Raw genomic sequence first — 21817 nt, 5'->3', positions numbered from 1 at the left:
TATGATCATGGCAAATAATATACGTAAAAAAAAAATAATAAATCTTCATTTTTAGAACCCTGTTGAAACAGATGAAATTATTTCGATGGTGTATATTTATTTATTGTTTTACAATTGCCTGGCATTTGGCATTTCAGCCATTAGCCATCTTGCCTCCAAGTTTCTTATTGTTACAGAATTAAAATCATTAAGTACAGAGCATGTTCTCTGCTCATGAGTTATCCAGAGTTATGAAGAGCACACACTGAATACTTGAGACTAATATAATTAATTAGCATTAATGCAATCAAGATGAAAAAATGCCATAACATGGTAAGAATCTGGGATAGTAAATGTCCCTTATCCAGAAGACATTACCTAATCTCTCCTCTAATCTTTGTGCAGAAGTTAAATCGTGAAGTTTGCTAAAGTCCATATTTTTCCTTCTCCTCATAGAAAGAAGGGTCATCAAATTTCTGCAGTTCTGGAGGAATTTCTTTCTTTATGAGAAAGAGTGCATCTTTATTTCGCTCTGCTCCATAACTAGCTGTCACTTGCTGTAATGCTATGGAATCAGCAAGAAAATTCAGAAATCTGCATTCATAAACAGGATTCCACTCTCAAATTTTGCTATTGGCAAGGACCAGAAGGACAGATCTAGAATCCAAGAGAAAATACCTTTGGAGAAGGACTTTTATAACAATAAAAACTATTCTAAAGCCCTATGAGCTCCTTCCCTTTTATCATCATAGCTAAAGGTCCCATCTGCTTTATTAAAAAAGAAAAGCTTGCTGTCTGCACCAGCTTCAACAGTCTCATCCCTCCCTGAACCTTAGTATAAACATGAATCCTCTTATTCTTGGGAAAACAAATTCCTGTGATTCTCGTACATTTCACTAATTTATTACTAACTTCTACAAAATTATGTAAAATTTATTAGTTTACAAGAAAATTAAAACTGAACAAATTAAAATTAACAAAATAATTTTTTTTATTTATAAAACTTTAACAAAAGTAAGTATGTCTGGTAATTTTCCCCATCTTTTAGTGTTAAACATAATGGAATTATTGTGCTTCTGGCCAATGTGCAAGTACAGTGAAATCTCGATTAGTTAATATATTATTCATATCAAGCTATGCAGGTGTTGGATTGCTAACACAGAACAAAATAATTTTAACAACATACAATAAAACCTTGATTATAATAAATAAACTTTAATTACAGTAAGAGTAATAAAGTACAATAAACACTTGATTATTTAGCATATTATTTATATAAAACTGTGCAAGTGTTAAGTTACTAACATAGATGAATTATAAAAAAAAAAAAAAAAAAAAAAAAACATATTCTAAAATAAAATATAGCATAATTAATGTAACAGTAATAACGTAGTTGTGTAAAAACAGTGGTGTAAATAATTAATTATCTTATACCTTAGTACAAACTGCTGTATAAATTTATTGCTTATATCAAACAATTGTAAATCAGCACTTGTTTACAATAATAATTTTCTGTAGTGATATAGATTCCCCCCCCCCTTATGAAGGAAGTGTTACCTAATATTTACAAAATTTCTGTTTTAGAAGTGTAATTTTGAAGAAGTTTGTAAAATTATATCTTGCATCTTATTCTTCTCAGTTCTGAAATAGTCTCCACTGGATTATAAATGTAGATTCCAGTGCTTTTCTCATGATTGAAAACATTTCACACAGTTCTGTTTTGTAAGAGCATTCAGTATTGGTTATAATTATGTCTGAACTTCACTTATAATGCTAAATTGTTTCCTCTTTAGCCTTATTTTCAATATAAAAGAGTTAAAAGTCATGGAGCATTAACTATGAAAAAGATGAGAGACAATATCCAATGTTTTTAGCTGCCAAAAATTGCTGTGCAGCAAAAGGAAATACCTACTTTAGAATCCAATTCTTTGCATGCTGTGTTTGAACAGTTAAGTTGTTTTTAGGTTACTATATAACCCGAAGCATTTTCATTGAAAGATTGGAGCATTTAATATTTAGCACTTTTACCAAGTTTTGGAACAAAATTTAATGTACACACACCGTATCTTCTAATCATCCATTTTCATTATTGGTTAAATTGCAAAATATAACATTCATGGCATTATAAAAACATGTAAAGCACAGGAAAGTCATTATCTTCAATAAAAGAGACACAACAATCTCTTTTTATAACCATAACATCAAATACACTTAATTGCATATGTAGCTTCATTTTAATTTCATCTTATTTTTAATACATATGTAATTAAATATTTGTTTTCAAAGGCAGAGACTTTGAAAAAAGAAGGCTATCATATGTACATGGTCAGTGTGGAAAAAAGGCATCAAGTGGGAAATTCATATAAATAACAAAAATGTTTAAGAAAAAGTAAAATGTAATAAAATTACACTTAGATTTACTTTTTGCACACATCACAGTTTTGCCTTTTTTTTTTTTTTTTTTTTTCTCATAACATTTTTCATGACTTTATATATTTACAGCTGCTGTTAATATGGCTTTGAAAACATTTTTTCTTTTGTATGTTCTGCTAGGTATGAAAACTGATAATATGTTATACATCAGTATTTTCACTTTGTTCATAGCATGTAAAATGTCTTTCTTGAAAGAGCATGTTGAAGTGTATGAGATATTAAGTGGGGTTAGTTTACAACTAGTGATTAATTGTGGAGGTTGCAGGTGTTTTTCACAGTAGCTGGTATAAAAGATAAGTAAAAAATATTTCCTTTTTTGGTTTCATTTGTGCTGATACCACTTCATTGAATCCATTTGTTTGATTTTTATGAATTTTAGAAATATTTACATATTTTTTAAACAACCCTATGATTAAAATAAGCTTTATAAATAGCATATTTCCTTTTGGGGGGTCAATAAAAATAATAATTAATACATTTGCTATTAATAGAAAGTGATATTTCAGAGATTAAACAAAAAATGTGAAAAAATTTTTATATCAAGTTTATGTGCTATTAATTTGTTATAATTCATGAGCAAACTGAAAATGCTTTTAATTATTTTGCTATTGTTGTATGGAAATTGGAAGAGTGAATTTGCATATGCCAAAATTATATGAATAGAATTTCCTTTTTTCTAATTTATATACATCCCATGTTAACTATATATTGTTCTGAGTTAATGTCAAATAATTAAAATTAAAAACAATATTGTATGCTCCAGTACTATTTCCACAAGATAATAGTGCATTTCTTATTGTATCTAGTTGGTTGTGGTTTTTATTTTTTAATGTATTGTTTTCATGATTTTCTTCTCATTTTATTGCAGTTTAAATTAGATAAACATATGCAAGAACATCTTGCAGAGTTGGCTATGGATAAGAGTTTTATTTGTAGAATATGTTCAAAAGGATTCAGCAAGTTGACTCATTTGAAAGAACATATGAAAATTCATTACAAATTAAAGTATGTTTACATTTTTGTCATCTCAATTTTTTTTAGTGATGCTTAAAATCAATGTCTGTAGTAGCTGTCAAACGTTTATTCAAATGTGCAGGCAAACTTTGTCTAGTTTTCATCTGAGGAATTAAAGTATATCTTTTTCCCAGTTTCTTGCAACTTAGCATATTTTAAGTTAATTTATTGGCTGTAATCCCCCCCACACACAATTTTTTTTATCTGACTATATTTTTAGAATTTTGACTTGTGATATTAAAGAATTGTAATAATGTAGATTTTCTTAACAGAATAGACTCTTTGTGATTAGTTATACAGTAGGCTAATTAACTGTCTCATAAAGAACTGATCAGTTGATCCAAAAAAGGAAGCAAAATGCATATATAGATTGTAAATCAGATTTAAAAAGTATGTACGTGTGTTGCTTATAAATGTTAATTAAATAGTTACTTGTTTTGTTAAAATATTTGGTAATTTTTGTTTCCTCCTCTTTTTTTGTGTGTTCTATTTTGTTTTAATTCTCGTTTTGAAGAAAATCATGATACTCGTACAGATATAATATCAATAACAACTAAATTGTTTTGTTATTTAATATGTAACATGATGTATATTCGTAAAGCATCATCAGTAATTCTATTTTGGGTTTCTTGATTGCGTACTTTTTTCAGAGCACCTTTTCTAGTTTCATTTGCTTATTAAAATCTTAGCAGTGTTTATTCACTGAAGTTTGTGCAGAAGGTTTTGTGTTTATTGCACTTACAGTTTAGGGAAATTTAATTTTGCGTTAATTAGATCAGTAATCTTAAACTTAATTTGCATGTAGGAAAAATGTAGAACTGAAAACAGCTGATGAGCCAGATTTTTTTTTTTTTTTTTTTTCCTTAGCAAAATGAAAATGTTTTAACTAAATTTAAAATTTTATTTACTAAATATTTATCAGAGCATACACAAACAGTAATAATAATAATGCAATAGAAAAATTGAAATTTATATTTATTTTCTATCTGAAAATCTAAAGTTGGTACCTGTTAGACATTTTTGTTGGCTACACTTTGTAATTCAAACATATTGACGGCTAAGTATATTAATATTTCAGGTTGAAATTTATTTAAAAAAATTCTAATATATTTAATCATTAAATAGCTTATTTTAATTTAGACTTGCGGAGAATTATTTAATTTTATTTACAGTTAATTTTTAGTTAAGGCAACTTTCCTTTCATTTTCATTTTCACCAGTGCTTTCCTACCAGTGTGCTAATCAGATAACGCGTGTGTACTCAAATTAAGATAGAAAGAAGTGCTATTTAAGCGAAGGTTTTCGAAGGTGATTTTAGAGTGTAGTATGCCTGCATAAAGGCAACATTGTTATTTTGACTTACTAGTGATTTGATTCTGGGGTGTTGAGTGCTTCTAATCATTAGGCTTGTTTCACTGGCTTCTACAAGTCAGAGCCTTCCTGTGTGTTAATTTATCCTGCAAGTCGTTAGGCTAATTTAATTACATTTTATTTGAAGTTCAATATCACTTGTTTGAGTTAAGCCAAAAGTGTTAGCTTTATGTAGCCCAAATGGGGCTGTCTGTTCAATGATATGTGACTGAATATAGGGTGACACCGTTATTCAGTCACACAAAGGACTACTACACTCTTCTGACTTTCCTTTTGGTGTCAATACCTGGGGATAATTCCTCATATAATCTTTTGAGAGCTTGTTAGTTTGTGCTTCCTAAAAGAATGAGATTCTAAAAATAAACAAATTATGAATACTTTCCAAGTAGAACAAAACTTGAGAAAACATAATGACAATTTAAACTCTTTCTCTTATTTATTACGTTTTTCTACGAGGCATAAATTAAAATACACATGTTTCTCTGTAAATATTTTAAATTGTTGTATTATGTAAATATAAAATTTGTTTGTATAAGGCACAGGAGAAAAATTACTAGAAATTATCTTTATCATGGATTGTAGATCCTCATTGGTCCATCAGACTCTATTCTTATTAATTTTTAATTGTAAAAAAAATGCTGTTCACATATAAATGTATTCTCAACGAAACAATTATTTTTAGTGTAAAAATTCATAACTGAGAATACTTTTTTTTACAAGTGTGAATAAAATTAATCAAATATTCTGATTCTTTGATTATGAGCTTACATTTTTTAATAAGATTTGTATCACATTATAAAATAATGAACTCAATTTATAGATTTTCTCATGCTTTATTCATGTTCATTGTTGTTGTTGACTAATGCTCACTTGTCTGATGTATAGTCAACCCAAGCCCATGAAATTTCTCGTGAGAAGGAGCACAAGATTGCGCCAAGCCTTGAACAGCTTACGGATGATACTGCGATTTAGCTCAGTTCCACTCCCAATTTTGATCTGGAACACCCCAGGGAGATGGGTCCGAGGGTCTCCCAATCCTCTTCCCTTACCACAACCTCTTGAGAGGACTTTCGGCTTGCTGCATATTTAGAGTGCTCCCATGCCACATGGACACTATACATTTACAAATATCCATGCCTTCTCCAGGATTCGAAATTCGAACCTAGCCTTTTTTAAATGTCAGCCAGTGATGCTAACCACTATACCAGTTGGGCGGCATTTATGTTCATTTTTAATACTAATGAATATATAAATTCGTGCTTCAAATAATTAAAATCGTGAAATCTTTGTAACAATTACCTAACTGAAATGTATTCATGGACCACATAAATTTGCTTCAGGTGTCATCAATTTGAGACCTTTGCATTAGATGATAATAGAGTAGTATGGGATTGTAAAGAGTTCTGTAAAAGATTTAGCAATAGGTTCTTGTAAAAGATGTAGCAATAGGCATCAAATGATTAGCCATAAAGTGGAGGGAAGATTAGAGGTACTAAAGGAGTACATCAAAAGCACATTGAATGAGGCTTACATGTACGGAATGATGCTGGTAATGCATTGCCATCAACATATGATGATTTCCTAGCAGAAACTGATGTTACAAGAGAACTGGATACATCAGAGTTTGGTGACATGAAGAACTACAAACACTTTCCCCCCACTGAGGACAAATGACGACCTGTGTCACACACATTCCACCTCAACTTAACAGTGACACATATGCTAACAAATGTGGTTTCTCAACCATGCTCCACCAGTCATCAACGAATTCAACTACACACATCCACACACTGCAGTCACCACCCATCAAATGCAACAATCAATCACATCAACTCACTGAGCTTGCAATCAAGCCCACAAACCAAACACCTCCTCGTAGCACATGAGAAATGCTTGGGAGGGAAGTGTATGGTGATCTTTGAGAGCAATTCAATGTGTGCAAATTTGAAACAGGTGGAACTCTTGAACTTGGCACATGGGAGCTTTTTTGCACTAGTGGTAGAGAATTCAACTCGTATTAAATGGACCCAGGTTCGAATCTCAAGATCATTACCATCTTCTAGGGCATGCGAAGCTCGTGCACTGCAGTTCTTACTGTTGCTAATAATAGATGGTGACACAAGCAAGCAGCTACTCATTAGAAGCCACAAAGGTCTCTCACACCATGTGATCATTACAAGTTCATCAGCAAATTCTTATTGAACATTAACAGATGCTGCACATTGTGCCTGGCAGTCAGGAATATTCATAATCCCATCCAAGGACTGTTAATTTAATTACATTTTATTTTAAGTTCAACATTACTTGTTTACTTGTTTGAGTTAAACCAAAAGTGTTATCTTTATGTAGCCCAAATGGGACTGTCTGTTCAACTATATGTGATTGAATATAGGGTAGCACCTTTAGTCAATCACACAAGTAATTATTATGCTCTTCTTCTGACTTTTCTGAAAATTTTCCAAGTGGAACAAAACTTGAGAATATAAATAACGACAATTTAAACTCTTTCTCTTATTTATTAAGTTTTTCTACGAGGCGTAAATTAAAATACACACGTTTCTATGTAAATAATTATAAATTTTATTGTGTAAATATAAAATTTGTTTGTATAAGGCACAGGAGAAAAATTACTAGAAATTATCTTTATCATGGATTGTAGATCCTCATTGGTCAGTCAGGTTCTATTCTTATTAATTTTTGATTGTAAAAAAATGCTGTTCACGTATAAATGTATTTTCAACAAAGTAATTATTTTTAGTGTAAAAATTCATAACTAAAAGTACTTTTTTTAACAAGTGTGAATAAAATTAATCAAATATATACCTTCACATTTTTTAATAAGATTTGTATCACATTATAAAATAATTACCTCAACTTATAGATTTTTTTCATACATTATTCATGTTCATTGTTATTATTGTTGACTAATGCTCACTTTTCTGACGTATAATCAGCCAAGCCCACGAAATTCCTTGTGAAAAGGAGCACAAGATTACGTCTGTCGCTGGCAACAGACTTGAACAACTTATGGGTGATTAATTTACTCACAGGATACATATGTAGGCTGCCTGAAAAATTTCCAACCTAACAAATAGAAAGGATATTATTTTCTCCAAAATTCTCTTTATTTTTCGACATAGTCTCCTTGTAAGTCTATAAACTTACAAGGAGCGACTCCTATCCTTTAACCCACCCAAATAATATGTGAAATCTTGCTCTGTAAAGTCTCTCCATTTGATGAAAATCTTTGTCTCCCACGTGCTTCTTTTAGCTTAGCGAACAAAAATAAATTCATTTGGTGCTGGGTATGACGAATAGGGCGGATCATCAAGCAGTTCAAATCGAGATTCATGGAATATTCGCCATTGCAACTGCTGAGGTGTGAGATGGAGCATTGGCTTGGTGAAACAAAATATTTTCTTTTGCAAATGTTGCCGTTTTTCCACAATTTCTGCCTTCAGATTGTTAAGTAACGTTGCATAGTATGCTGTGATAATGGTTTTCCTTTTTCAAGATAATCTATCAAGACAATCCCATGGCTGTCCCAGAAAACTGTTGCCATCACTTTCCCAGCAGAAGGAACAGTTTTTGCCATTTTGGGAGCTAATTCTCCATTAGCAGTCCACTGTGATTTTGTTTCTGGGCTGTAATGATGAATCCAAGTTTCATCTACAGTGATTAATAGTCAAAAACATTCTGATTTATTGCACAAACAAAAGGTGCAAATGTTCAATCAGACACATTTTTGGTCCAAAGTGAGCAAACATGGCAGCCAGCTTGCGTGTATCCAAATCTTGGTTCAATATGAGGAAAAACATTCTTTCGACATGCTAATAGCCTCTGCTACCTCTCTAACCATGATTCGATGGTCGTGAACAACATTTGGTGGATTTTCGCGATGTTTCCGTCAGTGGTTGCAGTTTTGGCCGCACTGAATGTTTATTGTCATCCAAGCTGGTATGGCCACATTAAAATTCAGCTGCCCAAAATTTCACAGTAGTAAATGATGGTGCAGATTTTCAGTACACTGTGTCCAACTCCTCTTTAATCTGAGTAGGCATTTTACCTTTCAAAAACAGGCATCTAACAACAGCAGGATAAATCGATTTTTTTTTTTTTTTTTTTTTTTCCATTTTCACAAAAACAGCCACATTAACTTACAAAAGTAATTGTGAAACAAAAAATTTGCCTTCAAAATAGCTGAAATTTTGATTGGTAGTTTTCGAGTGATGCCCAAACAAGTTCCACCCACTTCTGTGTATTTCAGTTGCCATCTACATATTGAGGTCAGAAACTTTTCAGGCAGCCCTCGTACTTCTTACTTTATGAACGAGCATCTTGCAGTCACCAATAAAAATTCTGTCCCTTTGATATCAATTCATTGTTCATCTTCTAAAATAATTATGTACACTTATCTTTATATCAACAGAAAGTAATGAGTTCTTTAATACAAATGTAAACTCATATGAGCAGAAGCTAATTTTAAAGTTTAATGTTTTAAACAAGTTTTCTTTTATTAGAGCGTCGCTTCATCGCAGAATTTATAAGAAAAATATTGACAGATCTGCATTTTCTCACAAGTGTTATTTTTGTGGTAAACAATTTCAGAAGCCCAGTCAACTGGTCAGGCATAACCGGATTCATACAGGTAAGTAAATTTCAATTTTAGTGAAATTTTGTAGCTTGGAGTTAGCAACTGGAGACTATTTGTTCTTTAAAGTGTTTAAATTTTGTTGTTGTTTTAAATAGTTTGTGATTAGCTGCAACACACTGAGAAGTTGCAAACTCAGTTGTAACTTTGCAGAGAAATATTTGTTTAGGTACCTTTGCCTATTTCAATGATGCATCCAGTGCTGCCTATTTTTGTATTTTAATGATGCATCTAGTCCCACCTGATTTTTTTACATTCTTCTTTTTCCATACAAGACATGCATACTTCACATGTTTTGTGTTATTCTTCTCTTATACACATTGATCTGTTTCACTAAAAAAAAATGAGAGAGAAAGAGGGAATTGCAGGAACTTGCTATCATGCACAATATCAACACTCAAATATCAAAACAAGGACAAATTTCTGGACTGGATCGTTACTTGTGATGAAAAGTGAGTTTACTTCAACAACACAGGCTGAAAAGGGGGTTGGTCTGCACCTGGTGAGCCCGTCGGCAGCATTGCTAAGTGTAATTTGACTAACAAAAAGATCATGCTTTGTATTTAGTGAGACTGCCATGGTATTATCCACAAAGAGTGTCTGGAAAATGGTAAAGCCCTCAACAACAAGGTGTATAGTGAGATATTAGTCTATGTTGACACTGCTATCAAGGAAAAATGTCAAACTGAGTTCCAGCACATCAGGGTAATGTTCCATCAGGATAATGCAGTGTCGGCATTCACCAGCTGGACTCTGTATGGACTTAAACTGGATCATTTGCCACACCCACCATATAGCCCCAACATAGCTTCTTTAGACTTCTACTTTTTTTTCTTCACATTTGCAGCTACATCTTGCTGATGCTATCTTCCATTCTGTAATCCAAAATGAGGTTGATCTGTTTTTGGACTCGTGGCTACAAAGTTTCTGCACCAGAGTTTTTGAAAACCTATCAAAATGTTGCCAATAAATCATAAATTTGGGAGGTGATTACTACCCACACTAAAGGTACTGCTGCCATGTTTTTTTTTCTAACTATCTTAAGAGCGTTTTTTGGTGGAAATCTTTTGTTAGAACCAGATAGATATATGTATATATCACAATCAAATAAGAATACAAAATTCATTCACTTAATTACCTTTTACCGTGCTATATAAGATTAAAATTGCAATTAAATCTGTTTTGAAATATCTGAGTTTTTAGACATCATGATCATTTATTTCTTTTATTGTTTTATATTGTTGACAAATTTGTATTTAAAAATAAAATTCCCCTTATATTCGTTTGGAGGTTTTTAAGCATTTTGCAGCTCTAGAAAATAAAAAAGGGAACTACTCTTATATACGCCCTCGCTTGGCGACAAATTTCTCACCAAATATTTTTGGCAAGAAACTCCATGGTGCCATATTACTATATAAATTTTTTTCTACATTTTCAACTTTAAGCCTAAAATGTCTCCAAATGTTTTCACAAATGCAAAAATCACGTTTTGAACACACAATTTAAGGTAAAAATCTGAAACAAAAACAAAAAATTTAGATAGCAAAATCGTAAAGTTTCTAACCAAAAATATTTGACAAGAATCCATGTACACAGCAATATGTTTTAACTTAAAAAACATATACGAATTGCACAATCTAGGCAGCGAAGGAATCTATGACTGCGCTCACCTCGCTTTAATAAATTAACATAAGAACAATGAATTTCAAAGAATACCATGTACACTGTTGAAACTTAAAAAAACATCTACGAATTGCACAATCTAGGCATTGTGCACAAATCAATAAAATAAACTAAAATAAATTACAAACAATTCAAAAAACAACAATAACAACAGAAATTCATAGTAAAAAAACAATGAACATAACATTCTACAAAATAAAAACAATAAAAAAATGCACTTACCATAATGAATGCTTCTTCGGGCAACAGAACGTAGCTTTAACATGCTGCCATTTACGCTCTGTTGTATTTATATGACAGCCAGACTTGCTATCCACAAAATTGATACTATGGTTCACAAATAAATGTTCAAAACCTTCAAGGATTTAGGATGTTTCTTTGCACGCAATCTAAAATACGCAACTGAAATCTTGCCACCACATCTCTCATTGCAACATAGGCCATTTCAAAACACGCATGACATGAACCAATGAGCAATTAAACCAGTGCAGCAAAAGAATAAGTTTCAACATCAAAAGGGTTGCCATACAAACAACATCGTTTCCAAAATCATCGCACAACACGCAATCGTGCTAAAAACCAGTGCAGAACACATATCGCCACATTTGGTGATCTTAGGCCGTATGTAAGAGTAGAGCCAAAAAAAGTTAATTTTTTATTGTATTTTTTTTTTTAAATTGTAGTGTCAAATTTACATATATTAAGCATTTGTTTGTTCTGAATAAAAAGTAATTTATAGTTAGCTCTTTAGGCTTCTGATTTTTGTTAGATTTCATTTAGAAATCATCAATTTGTGGTGTTGCCGTAGAAACCCCATATGTTGTGAGTTCTGCACATGCCTGCCTCTGGTGAGCAGCGGATTGAGGAGAGAATGGCATGCATGCAGTGGCAATGTCATTATTGATGTGTTAAATAAAGTTTATATATTTTATACTTTTGTTATGCCTCACCATGAAACCTCTACGTTGGTGACCCGGACGTGATTTGAACATTCAACCTTCTGAGAAATATTTTAGTTTCATTTATCAGATGATTTCAGAATTTAAGAATATCAATAAAGTTCTAGAGGTGCAACATGAATTCTATGTTAGGAAAACTTTGAATAACCAGAAAAATATTAAATAATGTTAGATACTGATCATTCAATATTCTTTTTCATTTAAAGAATCAGTTGTTGTTTTAAATCATAATTCAATCTTTTAATATTTAAATATGACTATTATTTTTACCACTGCTCTTACTATTATTATGTTTATTATGTAATGAAATGCTAATATTAAATGTAAAACTTCTTGAAACAAACCAAAAACTGTATTTTAAATAGTGTAGATATATTAGAGGTTAGAAAATACAGAAATCTCTTGTTGTGAAAGTAAATTTTACCAATTGAGATGTACCAGATATATTATAGGCTTATAAACTGCCATTATGATCAATATTTATTAGACGTTATGAAAAATTTTTAAACATAACATAAGCAGTATGCAAATAGAATATCAGAAGAAAGATTTACATTCCAATAAGAATTTTCAATTTATCAAAAGTTTAATATAAAACTAAATGATGTTTCTAATTACAGTTAAAAGCAAGGTATGGTTACTTTCAACATAGTATTTTTAGGGAAAATTTCAGATTTTGAGTGCTGATCTTTAACAGCTTGTATACAATAGTTTTACTCTGTGTTGCTTATCTGAGCTGTTTATCTTTTAGGTAGGAATAGTGTAATGATGATGTTATATACAGTTGCATAGAAATTCTGAAATATTGTTAAAGGATGTAGCAAGTTACTTGTATACAAGTTGATATTTTCAGCCAAATAAAATTTATTCAGTGCTTTCTCTTTTTCTGCACCAAAAAGTTCTTAAAACGTATTGATGAGGCAAAGTCAAAATAATCATATGTAACCCACAGTGTTCACTTTTTTATGTTCTAGACAGTTTTATATTATGGTTATCATTTGTGGTATTAACTTTTCATCATTCCACAGTAAAGAAGAATTTGTTTTTGGACAGCCCATGGTTCATTTAAATTGATTGTGGAATGAGTAGCTTTGATGCAAACATAGTTGTACAGAAAATTTGGAATTTGCTGTATAATTGTCTTCGTATCAAAGCTGTACATTCTGTAATCACTTTATAGTATTATTATTTATAACTGTCGATTATAGCATGTTGGTTCATTTTTTAATTTCAGTTCATAGTTATTGCATGATGCTGTGCAGCTTTGTAATTGATTCATTTTCTTTAAAATGACTTTGTTGTAGAGTTATATTTGATAATGTAGCAAATATCCTAATGTGTGCAATCTGTAAATCTTTTCTGCAAAAGAAAAGTGTGAACACAGACTTTACTTTGGACTATAAAGTAGCATACTTATATCTATACTAAAGTGCTGTAGATTTACTATAAAGAGGAAATGAATAATATTGTTTAATAACTAATGAAATAGGGTTTTAAAATAATCATGTTAACTTTTATTGAATAAAAGCATGAAAATCTGTAATATTTTCTGTAGTTTGAGATAATGTAATTCTAAGTTTTAATTGTACCTTGTAATAGTATTACATTACAAGCCATCAGAGTATTTGTCATGAATTTTCTAGCTTGGTTTGTAATATTATTTAACTATCAAGATTTCTGGACATCCATAATGAACTTTTTTGACTGAAATATATTTTGCCTTAATTTAACTCTGGCTGGAAGTAGTGCCTCACTGACAAAAATTAATTTAATAGTTTTTGCTTAAAATCTAGTTTTAAGATCAGTTATATGACTAATTTTCTGTATTCGCGAATGAAACTAAAATATAAATGCACATTTTAAATGTGTAAATTATTATTGATATGTCAAATGAAATATTGTCAAAAGTTTTACTGTGGCTTACTGTTAAACCCAAATTTTATTTGTTTGTTTCACTTTCTTCTCCTGTTTGATGCATGGAGTATTTGCTAGAAATAAAGAATCCTTACAGACATAAACTTGTTATTTAATAAAAACATTATATTGCTTTATTCTCTTAATAAATAACCATATACTGTTAAGCATTAATATTGATTTTCTTATCCAAAGAGGGGCATGACTCTAAAGATAAAAATATGTAATTATTGTTTAATTATTTTGATGCTTTGTGTCTTATTTAACACTTGTATGTGTTTTAAATGTTTATGATAAATGCTTAGTTTTTTAGACCATAAAATATAAAGTTTTAAATTCTTAACATTTATAATTTTGATTTTGTAGGAGAAAGACCATTCAAGTGTGAAATTTGCAATCGTGCTTTTAATCAAAAAGGTGCTCTTCTAATACATAAAGTAAAGCATACTGGAGAGCGGCCTCATCTTTGTGAGTTCTGCCCAGCATCCTTTGCTCAAAAGGGCAATCTTCGAAACCACATTAGGAGAGTCCATTCTCTGATGACTATGGAAGGTGTAGATGGTGTACATAAATGTGATTTGTGCAGTTGTGTGTTCCGAAAACTGGGGAGTTTAAATGCCCATATGAGCCGTGTCCATTCTAGTGCAACAACTGCTTCAGAACCTAGTACAGAACTAGAAAAATCAGATGATGCAGTGACTAACCAAGTGAATGATGTCATACATCAACTTATTGAAATGTCCAAACAGACAGAAAGTAATGATTTATCTCAAGAAAGCATCAAGAAGTTTGCTGCTGATACCAGTGTAAGTGCTGATATCTTACAGCAAGCTTTGGAAAACAGTGGTTTAGCTTCTACAGAACAGCCAAAAAATAAATCATGGATGGTTGCAGTTGCTGATTCGGCAACAGGAACTGTAAAACATATAATGAGGAATGTTGGTGGGGTTCGATGGTATCAATGTATGTATTGTTGCAAAGAATTTAAGAAGCCAAGTGATCTTGTTCGACATATTAGAATTCATACTCATGAAAAGCCTTATAAATGTGATCAATGTTTTAGAGCTTTTGCTGTTAAAAGCACGCTTAACGCTCATCTCCGAACACATTCAGGTACTAAAGATTTCTCATGTGAACATTGCAAAAAATTATTTTCAACCTCAGGTAGTTTAAAAGTTCATTTGTTACTTCATACTGGAGCCAAGCCTTTTGCTTGTAATGTGTGTTCACGTACATTCCGCACATCTGGTCACAGAAACAGTCACATGCTATCTCACCAGAAAGAAAAAAGTCCAAGAAAGACAAAAAGAACTTCAAAAACATCTAATGTTAGTGATATTAATGTTTCCAATATACAGTTGCAGGAACCAATTCTTATTACTGATACTGGATTTGTACAGCCTGTTTCAAAACATAACCCTATGTATAATCAATTAGTGCAGTCTAAGTATCCTAATGAACGTCCATATCTCTGTCACCATTGTTTGAAAGCTTTTAAAAAATCAAGTCATTTAAAACAACACATCAGATCACATACTGGAGAAAAACCTTTTGAATGTAATCAGTGCCATAGATCATTTGTCTCAAATGGTGTTCTAAAAGCTCATCTTAAAACTCACTCCGGTACAAAAGCTTTTGTCTGTGAAATATGTCAAACATCTTTCACTACAAATGGTTCTTTAAAGAGGCATATGTGCACACACTGCACTGATAGGCCGTATATGTGCCCTTATTGTCAAAAAACTTTTAAAACTTCAATGAATTGTAAAAAACATATGAAAACCCATCGCTACGAACTGGCTTTAGGAATGGCATCTGGATTAGCTGTGACAGTTATATCGGATGGTGTCGTTGGGGTGGAAAATGAAGAGGTTAATAAAAGTGGAACTCAACCAGTTCAAGTCATTGAAAATATTGAAAGAGTAACAATTCAAGATAATTGTGAACAGATACAACCTGTTGTTACTTCATCTGAGAATTTTTCTTCTGAACAAGAGCCAGTCATGTCAACATCAGTAAGTTCAGAAATCATATATATTTATTGAAATTCATATAATAATTTTCATTTGCAAGGTAATAATTTAAAGCACTGAATGAAGTGTTAGTAAAAAAAAAAAAAAAAAAAAAGTAAATCTAACTTTTCATCTTTTTTAATTAAATTAATATTTAAATTTATATAAGATATCCATTCCAAAATAGGTATTAAGTTTTTTTTCCTGTCTGAGACAGTAAAAATTCTTTAAAGTTTCAAGTGAGATATTTAAGACACTGAATATTGTAACACCGTGTTTCTCCCCAAACAGGATCCAGTCTTATATTAATTTTTGTTGCAAAAGACACACTAGAGCCTATTTTCAGGGAATGCCTTACTTTCCATGTGTAATAATTAACATTTGTTCATTCAAGAAAACACCTCTCTTCAGTTTCAAGAAATATATTCATTCATGTTCAAGAAAAATTTAAAAACGAATGAAATAATTTATTCTAATACAGAAGAGTTGTCTCCTTCTGAAACATCATCCTAAAGCTCCAAATCGCAGATTCCGGCCTGAATTTTTCGCAACTTCATTTCCTGTAAGAAATGAATGCCTTATTCTCTCATGCTGAGCAATAGAGCTCTCCTCAGATGAGCCCTTGTCCATGTAGCCTGCTCACAGGGCAATGGCAACACAACTGTCCTTTATTTTACCCTATACATTCTTCATCCTAGTAACAATTTTTTTTTTTTTTTTTTTTTTTTTTTTAAATTTCTCTCCATTCCATTTTCAGTGTAATCATTGATTTCTCGCACAGATGGTCTTTAAATGGCTTGTCTATTGCAATATCACAAGAGAGAGATAGAGAGTTTGGAGATATACAGTCATTCATGCAGGAATCATTATTTTATTCTTTCTGCAAGGAAGTTCTTCATGGTTTAGTGAGCGCTGGCAGAATCCTATACCACTATTCTTTGGCCACCTCACAAAACATTTGGTAGAAATAGAACCACTTTCTTATTTCTGCTTGTGTGCTCCAAGCGTTTTCAGTTGCAAGAATATAAGTACCTGAAACACGTTGAATTTCCTCTTTCTTGGCCTTAGAGATGATTAGAGGTGGATTCTTTCCATCAAGGCAAATTGCCAAAATACATGTAATGCGTGCACTTTCATAACTAGTGGAGGGAATGTATATTGCAGATGCACCCCTCTGATTAATGGTAGTGTGAGACCCTTAACCCATAAATACTGCAGTTCCATCAATAGCAGTCATGCTTGAATGTATAGGTACTTAGAGAAATTGATGCAATCAATGAAATGCTCTAATTCAAGTGCACATTTAATCACTTCAATATCTTAACTAGGGTTTACATTAGGAGAACACTGAAACGTGATCCTAAGGCTCAGGGCTTAATATCTAAAATTAGAAGTGGAGGAGCCCTACAGAAGACTGAAAAACAAAATTAAAAATAAACAAAATAATAACTGAAATTTAAAATAATTAAATTTAAATCAAAAGAAATGATAAAATAAAGAGAAATCTAATAAATTATTAATCAACCGCCAAAACTACAAGGAATGTTTCTTTTCTCATGAAAATAATAACAAATATTAACTTAAGCATTTATAACATAAATTTACATTGAAAATTTAAAAAAAATGCTCTTGCTTGTGGAAAAAGGGAGTGTTGCGTTCGCGCAACATCAGCGGAATAAGACTACGGATGTTTAGTAAGTAGGATTGTACTTGTGTGACGTTTCTTTTGAGTGGAGCGCAGGATTACTTTTTAGCTGTATAATGTTTTATTAATCTACAAATCACTTTACTTGTAATTAATTTAATATTAAAATATACATTGTATTTCTTTTACAAATGCAGATTATTTCATTTGAAAGATTCAAGCATGAAAAGCTTGATTACAATCATGATGTAAAGCTACATTACATACTTTGCATATATAAACAGTCTGGCTATGGTACTCTTTACAACAAAGTCTTTTGATAAAATGTCTACCATCTCCATGCAATGGTTTTTGAATGCTGAATTTACTAGGTCTTCCTGTTGCTGATATATTTCTGGCTAATTCTACACTCTCAATAGGAGTTTACAAAAGAAATAATGCATTCTCGCATTTGAAATCTAAAACAGACTTTATATTTCCAGTAGTAAAAAGTGGTGATATTTAGTAAGTTTAGATAGGGTCTCACCTCATATAATTTATCAGTATTGCCAATTTGACTATTGTCAAATGCAAATTCTGCTTAATATTCCTGTACTGCAAACGTGATATTAATTCTCATACAACAGGAACAGAAATGTACTTATCAAAAGACCAATACATTTTTTCTTGAGGTAAAGAATGATATCCTGTAAGCAATAATATTCCAATAAATTTTCTCATATAGGCTTCAGATGCAATAAATTCTGGGCATTTTTTTTTTTTTTTCCTGAGCGTATATATTTGTCTGTTCAACGAGAAGAGAGTAAATGTCTAAACCAAACAGAAACTCGAAAATACGTGCACTAGTTTTACCTTGTGTTTTGTCTTTTATAATTTCTCTTCTATCTCTTTCTTTGTGTTCTTCCTGAGACATAACTAACAGTTCCTTTTTTATCCACTTCAAGATTTCAGTCTTCTGCTTTTTAAACTTTTTAGTATGACTATAACTGCTTTTAGAAGGCTGAAACTTACTTTTTATGTGAATTTCAACTTCCCCAGCAGTATCATTTGGTAAAATATCATTATCATTATTTAAAACATTGCCATTCCTTTCTTCTTCGTCAGTAGCCTCTGCAATTTCTGGGGGAACAACAACAATATCAGAGTCATTCTGGTCATTATTAACATTATCATCATCTGTTTCTTCATCAAAAAATCTTTGAAGGGCTTCTTCTAATGTAAGATACCTAGTTCTAGGCATCTTTAAAAAACCAGAACATGAACCAGAACATCGAAAAGAATGAGTGAAAAAGGAGATTGACTATCTGTTCCCTGTTGACGTTGCGTCAACGCAACACCTGTTTTCCCTTTCTTCGCAACACAAATATCTTACTGATGTAATGTTCTGATAAACAGTGACCTTGACTAAAAATAGATCACTCATAAGGACGGCGATTCTTTCGTTAAATATTTTTAGCAAAGATACCTGGTCGAAAATTTTTCTTAAAGTATGAGAGTAATTATTATAAACAAAATGATTATTGAAGGCAAATATTTTTTTACAGAAATAATCTTCATAATATTCCCTACACAAAATCATCTGCTGGTATAAAATATCTTAGGTAGTTATATTTATATACGCATTTATTTTGACCATTGCATCAATGCAACACCAGCAGTTAATGGGTTAAATTAATTTTAAATAGTTAAATAAAATAATTTTTGGACATTGTTTTATTTGGGTCTCTGGCTGCAATTACAATTCCACTTAAAAGCTAAGAAGCAGTTCAACCGATCACTGTCTTGTGTATAGTGTATTGCTTCAAAGGATGACAGATACAAAAGCTATTTCTTTTTTGCAGCACACCAATGAAAACAGATAAATGATTAAAGCATCACTAAGCAGAATATTGACAATTCTAGAAACAGCATGAGGATATGGAAAGAAATTTTAACGGAAAAATGTGGCTTTGAAAATAAAAAGGGAAGAATTCAAGACTTTCTGATCACTATGCCCTATCAATATAATTCTAACCATCAAGAAGAAATTTTCCCTGAATATGATCCAATAACAGCATAGTAATAAACGTAATACTCCTCTGTACAAGTGACAGCAGTAGTCACTTGTACAGAGTTTTATTATTTATTACCTGGAATTTGTTTTATTATATATTTCCTCTGTTTGGTTGCATCATTAAAAAAGTCTACAGGAGCTCTGCACCAGAAAGTCACTAACCTGGAACATGCACAACCAGCATATCACTTTTAGTACTTTCAGCAAAAAATTTACCCGCTGTCATAAATTCATCGCACATCCTGGAAAGTAAGTCTTTGATATATGATTGGGAGCTTTTCTTCCCTTAAAAGCCTCAAACTCTGTGCAAGTTTTGAGTGTGAAGGTAAGACAGGCCTGCATTCAGAAGTTAGAATCAATTTTTAAGGCATGTTTACTATTAAAACAAAATTTATCTGCTAAAATTACAGTTCACTTGCATAAAAAAAGTGCAGGAGCCCTTTCACTCATCCAGCGCTGGATTTCACTTAGGGATCCAGAGCTTAAATTGTGCTGGAAAGCCAGCACAATTTAAGCTCTGTTAAGGCTTATTTTCAGGGAAACATGGAATTTTATCTTTCATTTAAAAATATCATGTAAAATAAGAACTGAAAAAAAAAAAAAAAAAAAAAAAAACAGTGCAATTTAAGAATTAAACTAATTTATATGGATTATCATTTAGACTTTTTAAAAACTTTAGTAACATATTTTATTAAATCATTATATAGTTTACTTAATTATTTCCTTTTGAACAGGAGACATTATCCCAAATGCCTCAGCATCTGAGTCAAGAAGTCTTTAATACTCATACTGGACTCATAGAACAGCCTGAGATTATACCGCATGCTCAAGTATTTGATCAAAGTCAAAGCAATATATATTCCGTTTCAGAAAGTGATTTGGTAGGAAACCAGTTAACATTGCAGGTAATGTTTGCCATTTATTGAAAATAAAAGTCCAGTTCTTTTCATTCATTTTCACAGGAAGTTTTCAAGTAGGTTTAGTATACTGATAGAGTATCACAAACAATTAAATTTAGATATGACTTAGAATTACTTTTGAATTATTTTCAGTTTGCTGAAATATTAAATACTTTTATAAGAACTTAATATTGGAAAAATTAATTTCATAATGTACTTTTCCCAAATATCTCTTGTTACATGACTGAATATCTCTGTTGCCATTTCAGATGAAGTTAATATACACTAGAGTTCAGAGTCAAATTATTAAAATTAATAAAAAGTCAATTAATTCCCTTTTAAAATTAAATGTGTGCTTATTGTATGGCAAAGAGATTATTATTTATTTGAAACCTGAATAGTTTCTAATTTATTATTTATTTGAAACCTGAATAGTTTCTAATTTATTATTTATTTGAAACTTGAATAGTTTCTAATGGAAAATTAATTAAATTTGTATCATAGGATTAAAAGTGCATGTTAGAACACACTCCATGGTTGGAAAAAACCATAAGAGAATACTTTTAAAAGGAAATTGAGAGATATGGCTGCATTAAAAATCCATTTCAGAATTAAAATTAATCAGCTGATTTGTTATTTTTTGTTGCAGACAAGTACTATATTCTAAACTTTCTACCAAAACATTAGAGATCATAATGCCCTTCACCACAATTTATTTGAACGAAAGTATTTTTAGCCTGTGTACCAACAAAAATAAAAAAGGGGACAAAAAAACAGATTTAAAATTGGATAGTGTTAGATTCAAAATGTACTTACAGATAAGAAAAAAAGACTTCTATGTATAATTTTTTATTTTCATGATATAGTTTTAATTATTATTATTTAATTGCAGCTAGATTTAAAAAAGTAACTAAAGATAGTTATTGTAAAATTTATGTTTTATATGCTTGGTATCCAGAATATTAATATTGATTATTATTTCTAATAACAACTGTAATCATCTTTTTCATAAATTATTAATTGCTATGAAATCTTTTGTGTAAAAGAAATGCAAGCACATCCAAGTGATAAACTTGCATAATGTCAAAGAATTTAATCTAATAATTACACAAATAAAACTTGTGTTTAAATAGTTCAGTTAAGTTTTGTAACAAAATAATGATTTTTCTTTTCACATTCCTCATAAAGTGTATATGACATTGATA

General features: G+C 31.0%; 1 protein-coding gene across 1 annotated transcript in view; it reads left to right on the top strand.

Annotated features, from left to right (window-relative positions):
* Positions 1 to 21817, top strand: part of LOC118204476 (zinc finger protein 236-like) — a 90005-nt gene that overhangs the window by 30282 nt on the left and 37906 nt on the right. Inside the window, exons 4-7 of the mRNA XM_085824621.1 lie at positions 3281 to 3417; positions 9317 to 9444; positions 14370 to 16018; positions 20448 to 20618. Of these exons, the coding sequence (XP_085680747.1) occupies positions 3281 to 3417; positions 9317 to 9444; positions 14370 to 16018; positions 20448 to 20618 (2085 nt within the window). The remainder of the gene's footprint in view (positions 1 to 3280; positions 3418 to 9316; positions 9445 to 14369; positions 16019 to 20447; positions 20619 to 21817) is intronic.

The sequence above is a fragment of the Stegodyphus dumicola genome, chromosome 10, assembly GCF_044657685.1.
Source record: "Stegodyphus dumicola isolate Sdum_Otavi_A_Nest chromosome 10, ASM4465768v1".
Classification (NCBI taxonomy): Eukaryota; Metazoa; Arthropoda; class Arachnida; order Araneae; family Eresidae; genus Stegodyphus; species Stegodyphus dumicola.
This window is presented reverse-complemented; position numbering and strand designations above follow the sequence as displayed.